Source organism: Dermacentor variabilis, chromosome 6 (assembly GCF_050947875.1).
Source record: "Dermacentor variabilis isolate Ectoservices chromosome 6, ASM5094787v1, whole genome shotgun sequence".
In the NCBI taxonomy this organism is placed as follows: domain Eukaryota; kingdom Metazoa; phylum Arthropoda; class Arachnida; order Ixodida; family Ixodidae; genus Dermacentor; species Dermacentor variabilis.
In genome coordinates, this window is record NC_134573.1 from 190,857,203 (window position 1) to 190,872,652 (window position 15,450).

General features: G+C 45.3%; 1 protein-coding gene across 3 annotated transcripts in view; it reads left to right on the forward strand.

Moving 5' to 3' along the window:
- The window catches only part of Asap (ArfGAP domain of ASAP), a 221,044-nt gene that overhangs the window by 83,698 nt on the left and 121,896 nt on the right, over positions 1-15,450 (forward strand). For 2 of the 3 annotated variants that reach the window (XM_075697202.1, XM_075697203.1), the window contains exons 21-22: positions 3,603-3,719; positions 4,030-4,159. In XM_075697202.1, the coding sequence (XP_075553317.1) occupies positions 3,603-3,719; positions 4,030-4,159 (247 nt within the window). Of the gene's footprint in view, positions 1-3,602; positions 3,720-4,029; positions 4,160-5,579; positions 5,814-15,450 lie in introns of all 3 variants that reach the window. The other variant, XM_075697201.1, reaches the window with a different exon arrangement.

Consider the following 15,450-nt stretch of genomic DNA (forward strand, 5'->3'; position numbering starts at 1 on the left):
GATTGATGTAAGGACTAGATCTGGCACGTTTGATGAGGTAGTAGTAACTCGCATATGTTTTTATACTAATTGGGTTAAATTGAAATCATGACAGATTAACAAAATCAGAGCTTTCATTAGCATGCGTTCTAATAAAGTCATGGCTACTATCCCACAAAATATCTGGGGAAAAAAAAGTCACCTAAAACTAGAAGGGGAGAATTTGGGTATCGTACAAGAATGTTATTCAAAGCATTATATAAAGAAACACAGAATGTCGAACCAGATTGAGGTGCACGGTAACAGACACGAATAATTACTTCGCGACGTCCGAAACGAACGTGTGGGCACACATGTAAAATAAATCGTTCTGTGTGCACCTTGAAGGGAAGGGTGGCGGTGTAACACGCAAACACCCTGTGGTGTACAAAATTACGATTACTCAATGCCTCGATGCTTGTGTCTGTGTCCTCCATGAAGTGCAGTGCTTCATCGTTGCTGGGGTTCGGAGGAAGCGCTCCTGATAGGGCCGAGCTGAAAAATAAATTGTAGGTGATTTCCTGGCACGAACACCTCCTAGTGGCCAATGCTATCGAGCTATAGTAGTGCTGGTTCAATTCATCAGCCAACATCTGCTGGGTCTCTTGCCGGTGCACTTCATTCATTAGCCATTTACACTTCGGCTAAGGAATTGTAAGGCAGGCCAACAGCAGGCATTTTAGTGTAGTTCTCACCAAATTCAAGCTTGCAAAGCTCCGTCACGTGTTACAACTTGTCGTGTCACTGAAGGTGCTGGTTGCACGTAATTGGTTACTTAAAAAATTAATTGAAACACAGTGAACATTACTGAGTAGAAAGAAGTAATCAATCAATTAGAAAACTACCAGAAATAATTTATTACAAGTAACTGAGTACATGTAACTCATTATGTACAAGTCACCACTTATATGGGAATTAGGCTAGACGTGACAAGCAAGAAATACAAGACTGATTAGCAGCAGAAGGAAAGCACTGTAGTCAATCCAGCTTCTCCCTTACAAGATTTACTAATATAGTCAAATTCACTTTACTATAGGTGTGCTGATGCATGTGTTGATCAGTTGTAGAAAACTTCAGTGAATTCTCTTTTGAGCTGGTTACCTTCTCTGTGAAGAGCTTTACCACCTTTGAACATGAAAATTCAGTTAGGAGTGTAAATTTGTTTGTTCTCTTCTACATCTTCCTGTTCTATTATGTGATGATTCTTAGCTACATGCTCATCTTTTGATTTCGCTTCAGTGCTTGCTGTGACTTTGGAGACAAGAAGGAATATGCATGCAAAGTTCTGCAGTAAAAGCATTCAAGCAGGGGCCACATCACTGCCCTGCCTACATCAACCCAAGCTCAGCCTAAGACATAGCTGTGGCAACGAGATTTGTAGTAGAGGCTGATGTGTGACGATTCATGGCATTCCCATGCACACTTTCAGCATGTTATGGATAAAGTGAGCAAGTGCTTAGTGTTGCCGCACTTGTTACGTGTGGGGGCAGCGGCCCACTTTCAGTGCACCTGCTGGAGAGGCTACACATTGGCTCTATGATGGTGTGGTGACTGATGTGTCATGATCAAATATAGTTAAACGTCGATATGATGAAATCAGTAATATCAACATTTTACTGAAATTTGGTTACCGTATTTGCACGATTGTAAGTCGACTCGAATGCAAGTCGACCCCCCCATATCGCGTGTGACAGGGGAGAAAAGGAAAGAAGAGCAAACCTGTGGGCGCATTCCATAACGAAAATTTATTCGTAGCTGGCATGGTCACTGGACTACTCGTCCTCACTATCGTCATTGCTGTTACGGTCCCACAGCACGTCGTCGTCCAGTGAAATTACGCATTTGCATACGTACATAAGTCCACGCTGAAAGCACCCAACCACACAGAGCCGTCAGGGAGGCTCTTATGACAAAATTTCCAAATTATGAGGCAATCGGAGAAAACTCCTTACAATGACAAAAAAACAAAAACAAATAAAACCAGTCATTTAGTTGAATTTTAGATGCGGCGACCCAGCATACGATTTCATGCTGTGTCAACAGTATGTTCACATCGGCGGCAGAAAGCAAAGCCTGCGAAGTCCACTCTGCCGGTGTGGCTGATTGTGGCGCTCACAGTGCGATGATGCTATCATCAGACCGCTCTCTGCACAGTCCAACCAATGCAGCATCAAAACCTGTCTGTCGTCGTAAAGAAAGCTTCGCTTTAAAATCGCACGAAAGCAGGGCGACGAGTCACGACTTGTTGTTCACAGCCTCCATATTTGTTGTAAACTTGTGACATTGCATGTGCGTGTTGTGTCCTAGAAATAAAGCAAGATCCGGATGGCGGCTAAAATTTTGGTAGCCATTATGGATTGTTTCTGGTAGGAGTAAAAAAAAGGCAAAGTGTTGATTGAGATAACAAAGTATTAGACAACTAAATGAAGGTTCGTAGTTTTACTGGCTGTGGGAATTGCAGTAAACATTTGCTCACTAATTAACAAGCATGGTGTCACTTGCACACAGGCAAACATGAACTGATCAGAACAACCTTATTTTGGTGAGTATGCAAGGAAGGACACGAATATAAAAAAAGAACATCATGATGATAATGTGAATTAACTATATGTAATATAGCCATATTTAGGCTTAGCACAGCACAAATGACGATTTGTTACTGTGATGTGTGCTCAAGCGGTATCACCTGCCTGTATGCTGGGTTCACTTAGGTGCACATAGCTGCAACTCTGCTAAAAGGTTTAAGAGAATGGCAAGCTGCTGCACCAAGGAAACAGATGCACACGTCATCCTGGCATTTGTGTTGTCATTGCTGTTCACAGACCTGCATTTTCTACCATTGAAGGGAATGCTCTCTCACAGGACTCGGTTGTATGGTGGTAGAGCTTGCCACATTTTAAAGTGCAGGGCACGAGATAGCTTCTCAGGTGAATAAAAGCATTGCAGTATGTTAATGAAGAGATTATATGAACATACAATATTCACATGCACACACTTAGGCCAAAGCCACTGCGTGCATACATAGTGGTGCCTGCCTGGACAATGAAATGCAGGCACATTTGGCTGCCTTATCCACCTGTTGCCTATTAAAAAAATTATACTGTGTGCTTTAATGTTTCAAAACTGCACAGTGATGGGTTGTGAGATGCAGTAGTGGAGAAAACTCCGATCACTTGGGGCACAGAAGGCAATGAACGGCACATGAGGAGCGCTCTTGCATTTTGCCCGCATCGGCCACCGTGATTTGAAATTGCTTCCACCCACCATAACCAAACAACCTCTACACCATGAATGTTTACTCTCTCTCTCTGATTTCGTGCTCAGCAGCGCTACTGCGTTGTCCTCCTGCCTCCCATGGGAAGCAAAAAGAAATAATTGAAAGCTGCACATTAAGAATCCATTTAAGCATGTCAGATTCACAAAAAAATTTTAGATGTATTAACTGAAATTTTGATCAATCTTGGTATGAATTATCAGGAGTAGGTGGTATTTCCAAGTTGCCTGACTGGATTACTAAAAGTTCTTTTTTTAATTTTATCAAAATAGTATGTGGCACCAATGCTGTATTGCATTTTGCTGTGCAGATTGAGCATGCACTGCAGAACAAGAAAACGCTTTTCGAGAATGTCAGCATTGACTGGGGTCTGACGCAAGATGATGGGTCAACAGACTTCAGCGATGATGACTATCCAGAAGATCGCGTAAGTTTTTTTGCTTGAAAAGCTGTGAGAGCCTGAAATAAGTAGTACAAGGATGTAGATTTGTAATAATACCTGCTGTAGGCTGCATATATTATATAGATGGAGCATACACTTAAAATCCACTTTTACCATCTGTCAGGCATGGAGCATTGTTTCCAATTTCAATTGGCTTTTATATTGCCACGTATACCAGTAACACTGTGTGCGAGCAAATACTACTTCTGATTAGAATAAACAAGCAGCCCACACTTGGTAGCTGAAGCACGAGTAATGTATGGTGTGGGGGACATGAAAGTGTATTGTTCTCCAGCTCACATCAGACTGGAAAAGGTCCCGGCCTTCGAGCGTCATCAGTAACGAGTCGACACGCCCGGAATCTGCAAGTCCTCAGCCTTGTCCTAGGCCACCACCCCCTCCACCTCAGAATCGCAAGCCCGTCAGTAAGTGGCTACTTCATCAATATGCTTTGCTTTAGCTGTTCGCTTGCATTGAGCTCAGTTAGCCAGGTTCTGACAAAGAATTGCCATGGGGATGTTTCTTGGCAGTAGGCGGCTGTGTGCACATATTTAAAATAATCTGTTGTTTGACAAGCTGGTCTAGCATTAATTTTGAAATGAAATTCCTGGTAAAAGTGACAGCATGATGATAATAATGATGATGATTTATTGGCATCCCCTTTGAGACGGTGTGAAGACAAATAGTCCCCTAGCCTGCTTGAGTTAATCAGGTATGCTAAGTAACCAGAATGGCACATTTGGCTCCGTCTTGGGACAGCAGGTGGTTCCGTTTACTTATTCAAAAGAATCTGTTGTTTGGCAAGTTGGTCAAACATTAATTTTGGAGCAAGATTCCTGGTAAGAGTGACAGCAGAATGGCATGTTTGGCTCTATCTTGGGGCGTGGAGTTGGAAACAGAGTGCATCAGTGAAATGTCACTTCACCTGCACTTCTGAAGGGTTGGCTATGAGATGTGCATAATGTGTGCTTCTTGGTTTGGAGTGACCGAATTTTTCTTGCATGCACTTTTCTTTTAAATACTGTATATATTAATTGGTTTCTACTCTGGCAAACAGAAGTTGTTAGTTGACTGTGTTCTTTTCCTTTCTTGTATGTGGGTTGTCCTTAGCTTTGTATTTAGCTGCATTTTAAGTAATGGTGTCACTTCAGTTTGAAGCTTATGTAATTTGTTTTCTTGTTTACAGAATGCTCTGTTTACAGCACCAATGGTGCATTTGTGGTTTCGAGCATCGTTCTCCCAGTTCAGCTTGACTACTGTCAATTTAATTGCCTTGTAGTGTCTGCCTACTTTGTACTAAAACACGGACCTGCCATTGCTGTCTAGTAAGCAGTGTGTGCATGGTGACTTAAGGCTACAGCTGTGCTGGTGGATGCACAAGGCGTGGATCTATAGTGTAGCCAAACAGTGAACATGTGAATCGAAATGGTAGCACCACAGATGCGCTGCATACCCACAAGGAATGTGGCAGGAGTTGTCTCTATCAGTTTGTCTGCTACAGTGCTGGCACTTCCTGTGCAGGCAAGTTCATTAACTGCACACCTGAACCACTCATCCTGTCTATCCCTGCCCTTTGGAGGCTTATCTAGTTCTCATTTATTCACTGGAAACAACAAGTTATGCAGATCTTGCTGCGCAAGGTGTCTTCTCAGCTTAAAAAGCACGAAGTGCCATAGCAGACGATATGGTGAAGAACTTTTATTTTCTTACTGCTAATCTTCTGACTAGCTCCTTCCATCTATCATAGCACGAGATGACTATCCAACACTTGTCAGAGTGAAGAACATGCAATTTTTGATGGCAAACTTGCTTTAATTTTATTTAGCCGGTAATTCTGGTTGGTAGTTCCAGGTCTCAATGCACATGGCTCCATGAAGAAACGTGCAGCCCCGCTGCCACCACCCTCGACAAGCCTGCAGTCGTCTAGTCATTCGCGCACTCCCTCCGACCCATGTTTCTCTCAGAGCGCCCTTGGTCTGGTGCACAAGCGAAACCCTTCTGTGGACCTTGCCTCCAGCTCTTCAGTCGATTCCTCCTTTGATCAAGTCAGCTCATCGAACCCCTCCACTCTTGGGTCAAGTGAGTGCTTCTCACTGCCCTGCTGTGGCTGTACTCTCGTTTGACCACTTTCATTCAAGGCAGGTTGAGCTGGCGCCCAGTGTGCAAAACAAAGCAACCAGTACAGTAAGATCTCATTAATTAGACCCTTGTTCATTTGGAAAGCCATATAATTTGAACTTGCCCTACACTCCCGGCAAGTGTATGCAATATTTAATGGCATCAAGCTCTCATTAAACCTGACAAATTTGGCTGCAAATCTGTCAAGTTGAATGGCGCTCAAAGTTCACCAAGTGCGGAGGGCCGCAAATGTACAATGCAAAAGAGCAGAAGTGAAGCTAGCGTCCAACTGAAACAAAGTGGCAGAGTTCACCTCATTATAGTCATCAGTGGGAAGTAAGGGTGGGGGGCAATATTCGCAGTTTTGAATATGAATTGAATATTACACACTAACTTTGACATAGTAGTTCTGCGGAAACCCGCAAGGTGGAGAGAAGTAATAAATAAAGGGAAAATCAGACATCCACCCGTCCGTAGCAATTTCTACAAAGGAAACCCATACAGGTACCTCGAAAGAAAATCCTCATAGTTGAAGAAAAATTCGTCCTGGTCCGGGACTCGAACCCGGGACCACCGCCTGTCCGGGGCAGCCGCTCTACCATCTGAGCTAACCAGGCGGCTAGCAGATGGCAGGGCGAAGTCGAATTTGTCGACAACACGAAGCAAAGGCAAGAGTTTGACGTAGTAGTTCTGTGGAAACCCGCAAGGTGGAGAGAAGTAATGAATAAAGGGAAAATCAGACATCCACCCATCCGTAGCAATTGCTACAAAGGAAACCTTTGTAGCAATTGCTTTGCTTCGTGTTGTCGACAAATTCGACTTCGCCCTGCCATCTGCTAGCCGCCTGGTTAGCTCAGATGGTAGAGCGGCTGCCCCGGACAGGCGGTGGTCCCGGATTCGAGCCCCGGACCAGGACGAATTTTTCTTCAACTATGAGGCTTTTCTTTCGAGGAACCCGTATGGGTTTCCTTTGTAGCAATTGCTACGGACAGGTGGATGTCTGATTTTCCCTTTATTCATTACACACTAACTATTCAAAAAGGAACTACTCTGTATTTTCAGATAATCTAAACTAACCAAATATTTCTCAACAAGTGAACGTGAAATTCTGGAGGGGTATTCTGCAAGTCTTCATCTCGTGGACTGTCCATTCCAGATGTCACTGACTGGCTGGAGCTGTACGACAGAGACAGGCCGGGGATGCCTGTCACCCTCTCACACGTACCACAGCCCAGCCAATCAGCTCTTCAGTAGTAGACAAAATGGACAGTCCACTAGGTAGACACTTCAGAAAAAATTCACACAGAAACTCCTCTGAGAGTTGTCTAAGTACGTGTAAGCATTGTATAAGGGGACATTGCACTAGCGCTTAAGAAAGGACACGGACAGGAACAGGAAAAAAGACACACTGAACGCTAGACATCAGCTGGCTTTATTCTCAGAAGGACGCAAATATATATGCAAAAAGACGCATGCTACATGATCAATCTCTGAAGCGCATGCGCGATGGCACCTTATTGTGCAAGAATTTTATTTCTTTTGCCGTCAAAGGTACGTTAGGTTTACTGATGCAGGCCTGTTTTTCCCGATGAATAAGGGAGGCCTCCAGTATTTCACGCCCTCTCTGATCTGCGCTAGAAGTAATCACTTGAATGAAAGACCGGCATGCATCCATTCTCACAGCGTTTGCAATGTGCCGCCAAGTGCCCAGATCCCGATGGTGCCTTGACAAGCAGCTTGTGCTCCATTAGACGGACGTTGATACACCGGCCAGTTTGGCCGATGTAGCAAATTCCGCATTAGACATTCATCTAATAGAGCACAAGCTGCTTGTTGAGGCACCATTGGAATCTGGGCACTTGGCGGCACATTGCAAACGCTGTGAGATAAGACTGAAGTGATTAGTTCTAGCACAAATGAGAGAGAGCGTGAAATACTGGAGGCCTTCCTTATTCATAGGGAAAAAACAGGCCTGCGTCAGCAAGCCTAACGTATCTTTGACGGCAAAAGAAATAAAATTCTTGCACAATAAGGTGCCATTGCACATGCGCTTCAGTGATTGATCATGTAGTGTACGTCTTATTGTATGTATATTTGTGTCCCTCTGAGAATAAAGCCAGTTGATGTCTAGCATTCGGTGTCTTTTTTCCTGTTCCTGTCCATGTCATTTTTTTACGCTCTAGTGCAATGTCCCCTTATATGCATAACCACCAACTAGCCCAGCTTTCTGCCTTAAATGTAAGCATTGTGCCACTTGCTCATCTCCACACAGCCCAGTGTCATTATCAGTGTTATGAAACTTGGATCCTACCAGTATAAATGACATCGCTGTGACATACACGAACTGCTGCGTACGTCGGTGCAAAGTGAATTAATGCAAACTACTGCATGTGGAAGCACCAGGTGTGCTGATGATGTTCTGATTGTTATGCGCTGGTATCGCTCTTTAGCACCTTATCCATCTGTGTCTAACCATTGTCAAGCGTGATCAACAGTACACAGCACTCTGGCGGCGGTGGTGTATGTCATGGGTGTGCGGATCATATCTTGAAAGTGATCTGCAATGTGGAAAGAGAGTGCCAACTGCACATAGCTTCACATGCTGAGTTCTCGCCGCTTCGGGTTGAAGAGAGATGTGCAGGCCCATATCTTGAAAGCGATCTGCACAAGGGGCAAGGTGCAGCATGTGCTGAGAGCTTTGTGAGCGCTGTGTTCTCACTACTTCATTCACGTGGAAGTGACAGTCAGCACGAAGGTAAAGTTGCTCGCTGCTGCGGGCTCTGTCTTGAAAGTAATTGTCTTGCGGGATAGATGGACGGATGGACAGATGGACGGTTTTTCTTGTTGGGTAAGCATAGAAATGCTTACCCAATGAGAAAAACCCCCCTGGTTAATGTTCTCCTGCTGCTAAACAAAGTATTGTAAATTATCAGAAGTGAAATAATGACAAATATTTTGAATTAATGCAGTAACATTATGCAAGCTTCGTTTTAGGTTTCATAGCGGAAGCCTACATGATAACCCGTGATATTTGCTTGTCTGACCTTTAGTGTTTTCAGCAGTCTAGCCATACAGCAAGATTTTTTTATGCTGCAACATGTGGTGTTTTCCTTGCATGAATCGTTTTACATGAGTTTAAGGGACATTTTCTTTCTGTAAACTGATATTTCTTTGGCGGCCAGTTACCATTTAACCTTTTTGGAAAACTGGTCATACAGCCGTCATTCATTCATTGAAAGCTTGTTTGCAACTACTCATTTAAAGGGGTTCTGAACCACCCCTTGGGCTTAATGAAAAGACATAGTGTGCAAATAGCATATGCTGCTGTGAACATCTCAGCCAAGTTTTGCACTTGTGTACGGCGCATGGTGCTTGCAAGCAGAATGCGAAGTCACCTGTCGCTCAAATGCTCTCTTTTCAACTGAAGCCTGCTCCTCACTCTTTTCTGCTTGCTTTATTTTGTAATAAAGCGCATTCCCATGCGTGGCTGCCATTGGCCAACAGCTGATGTCAATTAAGAAAGGTGTTTAGATCAGTGCGCTTCTTCCTACTGTTACTGTGTATATCGTGGGGTCCCATCCGTACTCTTGGGACAAAGGAACGAGAACACAGTAGCGCAAAAAATCACAAGGGCATTTATTGTGTCTTTAATATACTAATGCTTGCTAGCCAACTCACAACACACAGAACATGCTGATGGGCATGCGGCAAATCTAGTCACCGCGACCGGATAGCAAGCAAATATGTTTGCCCCATGCTGGACACTAACGCCTGGTCATTTGCGCTTACTGTCATGCAAACGGTGGCGTGTTCAAATAATCGTGTTTGTCCATTCCGGTGTAGGCCTTTGCGAGACGGTTTCGCAGAAGCATGGATCGGCACACGTGCGGAATGTCTGCGCCGCTTACAGACCCCCAAGCCACACAGAAAGAGCCTACTCCCTGCTGCGCCCTGCCATTAGGTAGTGCTAGCAGTGCTACCCCTGCACCATCTCTCGTAATATGCTGCAACCAGACCGACTGCCGGCGACACTAAGCAATGCGGAGAAGCCTGATTACAGGAGACGCGAGACATGTGGGGAAAACAACATATCAGGGAACATGTGACAGTCGCGCATCCTCACAATATCTATTGACGAAGTTTAATAACCAAGCTAAAGTAAGTGAAAATATGCTTTCAAATTTTAATAATAACCATGTACTTCCAGAAAAAGCCAGCTATCATCTGCTGACGCACGGCCGCGGCCACCCGCTTAGCATTTAAACATTGGCCACCTTGCTTATCGGTGTCATAGTCGTCAGGTCTCACTAATTTCGACTACTTTTGAATGCTCTACAAGCTGAAACCCCGCGAAACTTAAGCCCAGACCACACGCATGCTTGCCAGCATGCGCTCACTCCTGGCCATTCCTGGTTGGACGCCTTCACAGACTTACTGATAGCTCTTCAATATGCGCAAGCTGGATGTGGTTACTTATCTGTTGGTCCAGCTGGTGCGGACAAAGCCAGTCTGCAGCATGTGGCATGGTCAGACGAGCACATGGGCGTGAGCACACACTCAATCCCTGTCGTGCACAAAACAAACGCTGCGCATATGCACTATAGTTGCATGTAGCTGTGGTGTGCTGTGTAGCATAGATAGCGTGCCTGCCGCGGGGTGCTGCGATGAGCCCACTGGCTAAGGGCACTTCGGCTCGCTGAGGACAACCGTGTTTGGCTTACGTTTGGCACATCATAGGTGCCGAAATAAGAAGTAGTGGCATCTACGTTAACACCCAAAATTAAATTTGAACTGTGCACCATGGTAACCTTCAGTAGGCAGAGTGTTGTGGGCACACCCTGCTCCACCGTAGCCTTCTCAGTGCAAGGTATTGAAGAAGGAGTGGAAGCACCGCAAAAGATGTGTTTGATTGCCAATAACTTCGCTTCTACTGAGTACATTGAAGTACTTCTTGCAGCAGAGTATTTCTGAAATAGCCTATTTTACCTTCAAATGCATTTCTCTACTTGTTCCAGGGCTCCTTTAAGTTGCTGAGAGGCTATAGCACAGTTTTTTTTTTATTACAATTCGTGATCTTGTGGGTTGACACTGGCATGGCTGGGCTCGGTCGTCTGGGTCACCGATTTGTGGGAGGTGGGGCGAAGTGGTAGCCACTGTGGCCACGGCTTATTTAGGCCATCCAGCCATTGTGCAGCACAATCTCGGGAGCAGCCGACACCGCGGACGCTCAGGTCGAGTGTGCTAGCGTCTTCTATTCTTGCGCTACCCACACATGAGCCCATCTTCTTCTTCACCTGCTTTAGAGGTGATAGTCATGCTGCTACAGTGCTTTCTTCTAGTGCAAAACGCGATTGAAATAAAGTGTAATGGTAAAGTCCAGGTAAAGTGTGCAGATCATGTTGTCGTCAGTAGTGTCGGGTTCACGCAATCCGAGAGAGATGTACCAGGCAGCACCAGCAGCGTATGTTTTGAGTGAGGTGCAGCCACAGTGATACCAAAGTGCGTAATTTCGACCTGCTGTAGATTCTCATGGATGCTCTTGCCTGTAGAAGTCGGAGCTCCTAAAGTAGACAGTCTGGCAGCTCGGGACTTGTGTGGAGAAAGCACAAGTGATTCGTGAGCTGAAGAAACCAGATGGCAGAGCTGCTCCTGCAAAACTTCTGTAGGCCATGCATCCGCGGAAGGTGTGAGCATAGAACATAGGAAGGCTCGCCTGCTGCTGCTTGCCATGGAAGCTTGAATGCCGATACCATCAGGGTTGCGGTGGTCGCTGAAGGCATCGCGAAGGTTGTGCTTGTAGCGTCACCATGCCATCAAGAGTGAAATGTGCACTTAGTTGAGCCACTGGAACAGCCTCTGAATCGGTGATGAGTGATGTGCCCTCCAATGGAAAGCGGACAGCTTCCAGGAATATCCAAGGAAGGAGAGCGGCAGGCCGTAGAGTAGCTGAAAGCACTTGCATTTGGCCCACTAAATTCCTTGGAGAGAGTCGTCGTGTAGCTGCCTTTGAGCTGGGGAGGAGGCTCATGGACTGAATAGAGGTTTGATCCTTGGACCGGCACATACTGATGATTGGCACGAGTGGATGCAGGCGATGTGGGATCACAAGATGCGGAATGATGCAATGGTTCAGATGGCAAGAGTTGCGACCAAGTGCTCGAAGTAGCGTAGTGAGCAAGGATAGCTGTCCGCAAGTCCTTGTAGCAGTCGGGGCCAGGGGCTGGTAACCGGAGCCTGGAACGCAGGCAGAGCCTGTAACCTTGTTTAGAAGAAAGTGGCTGTCTAGCTGGATGAATCAGACATCCGGCATGTTGATATAGAATCCCTGGACACCCTACATTCTCTGGACGTCTGCCAGACTGTGTGAGGACACATCACGACTTGCCTTGGGAGAGTCGGTGTGCTGATGCTGGCATGGCTGGATTCGGTCGTCTGGTGTCACCAATGTGTGGGAGGCGGTGCAAAGAAGTAGCCGCCATAGCTACGGTTTGTTTACCGTAAAAATTACGAGCAAGCGCACCCTCCCCCCCCCCCCCCTTCAAGCAAGCTGAAATTACTGCCAAAGTGTGTGTGTGGGGGGGGGGGGGCGCTATCCCGGAATGGCACCAAAGTTCAGTATGGTGACAACGAAGACTTCTCACAAGAAAAAAAAAATGCAGTGGGCATTAATATAAAATTTTATTTAACATGAATTAAACCAAAGATTTGTTAGTGCTGTTCATCACTCTCAAAACAAGTCTAGCTCAGTTGCAGTGCATGGCTGCCGACAGTGAATTGCGGCTTAGCTATGCTCGCATCGCACCTGGCAATGCCACAAATATTGGCATGTTTTCTTCTTCGTGTGAAATTATTGCAAGGAGAGGGTAAAGTGGCAACAAGGGTAACAATACATTGCTGCTGAAGAGCGTTCGTGGTTCATTCTGAAGCGCCGTTTGCAACAGACTCGAAGTGAGCCGGAAAAGGCTTAGCAACGATATCGGTGGCTAGTGATCAGTGGCAGTGAGCATAGCTATAACCATTCCTCTGTCGCTGACTGCCCACATTGCTGTGCCGCAGGGAAATCCTCTGTACTGTGCGACAGGTACATCTCAACTTTTGCCAGCAAGACTGCTGTCGGCCGGCGGTCCGTGAACTACAAATGGCGTGCGGCAAGTTGCTGTGTTGCTAATGGGGACGCGCCTTTAAAAATAAAAAAAATTAAAAAAGCCATGGAAACTTCTTTTCATGAACTAGATGTGGCAGGCCAGTCTTGCCTGGATGCGGTGCGTGACAAGGGTGCGTAGAAGGGGGGGGGGGGGCACCATAGACACTCAGGTTGAGTGCATTAGTAGTGTGTTTTAGTTGAGCGTCCTTACGGTCTGCTCCGCTCCAAGTTGACCCGCTAAGCCACAGCGGAGCAGTAGGCGATTTTCACGTTTGAGTTATACGTTTAGCGGAGCAGAACAGACAATTTATAGTTGCAGCATCATATGGCCTAATTCAGGGTAATAACACCAAATAAAAACACCAATTGATCCCATTTATAAAGTAAAACAAATATATGTAACTTATTTGTCCATGAAATATCTAGACTTGTGCTTGTAATGCGTTACCGGCCCATTTTATCCAGTGGAAAATAAAGTGCCATCTTGGGGTACTCCACGTGATAGCCAATGAGCTTGATTCTACAATCCAATCCTTTCTGATGCCAACGGTAGCCAACACGCTGCACAGCGCGCACCACATGCTCCTCTGCTGCGGGGTTTTCAAATGGGTCATCACTTGCAGCTTCTTGTAGCAAACATAAATCTTCGTCTATGCGAAATCGTGAACATACAAACGAACATAAAGGCGTGGTTGAAGTGCACGGCATGGTTGAGAACATGTCGCTGGAGGCAACCGTCTTGAAAAGAGCGAGGCAAGTGAGGTCCCTCGATGCACGCGCGAAGGAAGGTGCACGCATTGACCACCCTTGCTAGTGAAAGATGGCAGCGACATTCTGCGCTCTGCTTTCGCAAGACAGTCCCGCAATGCGTGCCGACGAGCACGCGACATGTCCCCAAACCAAAGAGGAAGAGGCTACTCCTTTTTGCCCCCGGGTAACCCGTCCGTTAGGTGGTGTTAGCAGCACAACACTCATGGCGTCTGTTGTACTATTCTGCAACTATGCTGACTGCCGGCAGTGCAGAGCTATGCACGGAAGCTGGATTACAAAGGTGCAAGAGCTATGCGAGGAGATCAACATCACGGGATGCATGAGAAACAAGTGTCCCCACATGTCATGGTACCTAATTAGACAAATGAATCTTCCTGCTCTGAATATATATGTCTGTGTTTGACTATTCGGTATCCTTTACTTACTATTTGTATTTGAAAAAGTTTATACAGTCAACAGCCAATTTTCTGTACTTCCTAGGTGCCACAAAAACATGAAAATGTGAATGCATGCTTTTTACTGCCTCCAAAAACTCAAATCGCCACAGGAAAAAGAAAAAAGATCATGAAAGAGAACCAGATCGAAAAAGAGCTGGTGCTGGCAAATTTCTACTGGAAGAAAGCCGAAGAGAAAATTCCTAAGTGCACAGCCACAGGGCTAGACGAGGTTCCCGTTAGGCTGATTAATGAACTAAGACCAAAAAGTAAGGAAGCTCTGGGGAAAGCAGTGAAAAAAACTTTAAAAGATAGAAGAATACCAGACAGTTGGTGACAAAGTAGAATGAAATTAATTTGTAAAGGTAAGGGGGGAGAAAGAATTCCCTCGTATAGACCGTTCACCATTACAGCGGTAATATACAGGTTAGCAATGCAGGCAGTCAAATTAAAGCTTCAAGCATGGGCAGTGAATAATGGCATTTTGGGAGAACTTCAGAATGGCTTCACAATAGGTAGGCGTTTGGATGATAACTTATTTGTTCTTACTGAGTGTATTGAAATATCAAGAGTAGAAAGCAGACCATTATATGTGGCCTTTTTAGACATTACAGGAGCACATCACAACATAGATCGCAATATTTTGTGGGATACTCTGAAAGGGGAAGGCTTAGGTGACGATTGTCTACAGCTTTTGAGAGAGATTTACCTAGAAAATACCGTTTGCGTTGAATGGGAAGGGATGAGGAGCGAGAAGAAAGTTCATATCAACAAGGGACTGAGGCAGGGGTGCCCTTTATCTCCACTGCTGTTTATGATGTACATGGTGAGGATGGAGAGGGCGCTATAAGGAAGTAATATCGGGTTTAATCTCTCGTACAAACAGACGGGTACAGTAGTACAGCAGCAGCTTCCAGCTTTATTTTATGCGGACGACATTGTGTCTAACACAACAAGCAAATTAATTTGCAACGTCGGGCTAATATCTGTTGACAGAAAGGCAAGAATTTAGGTTTGAAATTTAGTGTTAGAAAATCAGGTGTTGTGGTATTCAATGAAAACGGTGAACAGATGGTGGCGATACGGGGCCAGGAAATACTTCGGGAAAGAGAATATAAGTACCTTGGTATATGGATAAACGAAGGCAATAGATATATGGAACGTCAGGAAAAAACAATAACAATGAAGGGGAAGAGAAATGCAGCCATAATGAAGCACAGAGCGCTATGGGGATACAATAGGTACGAGG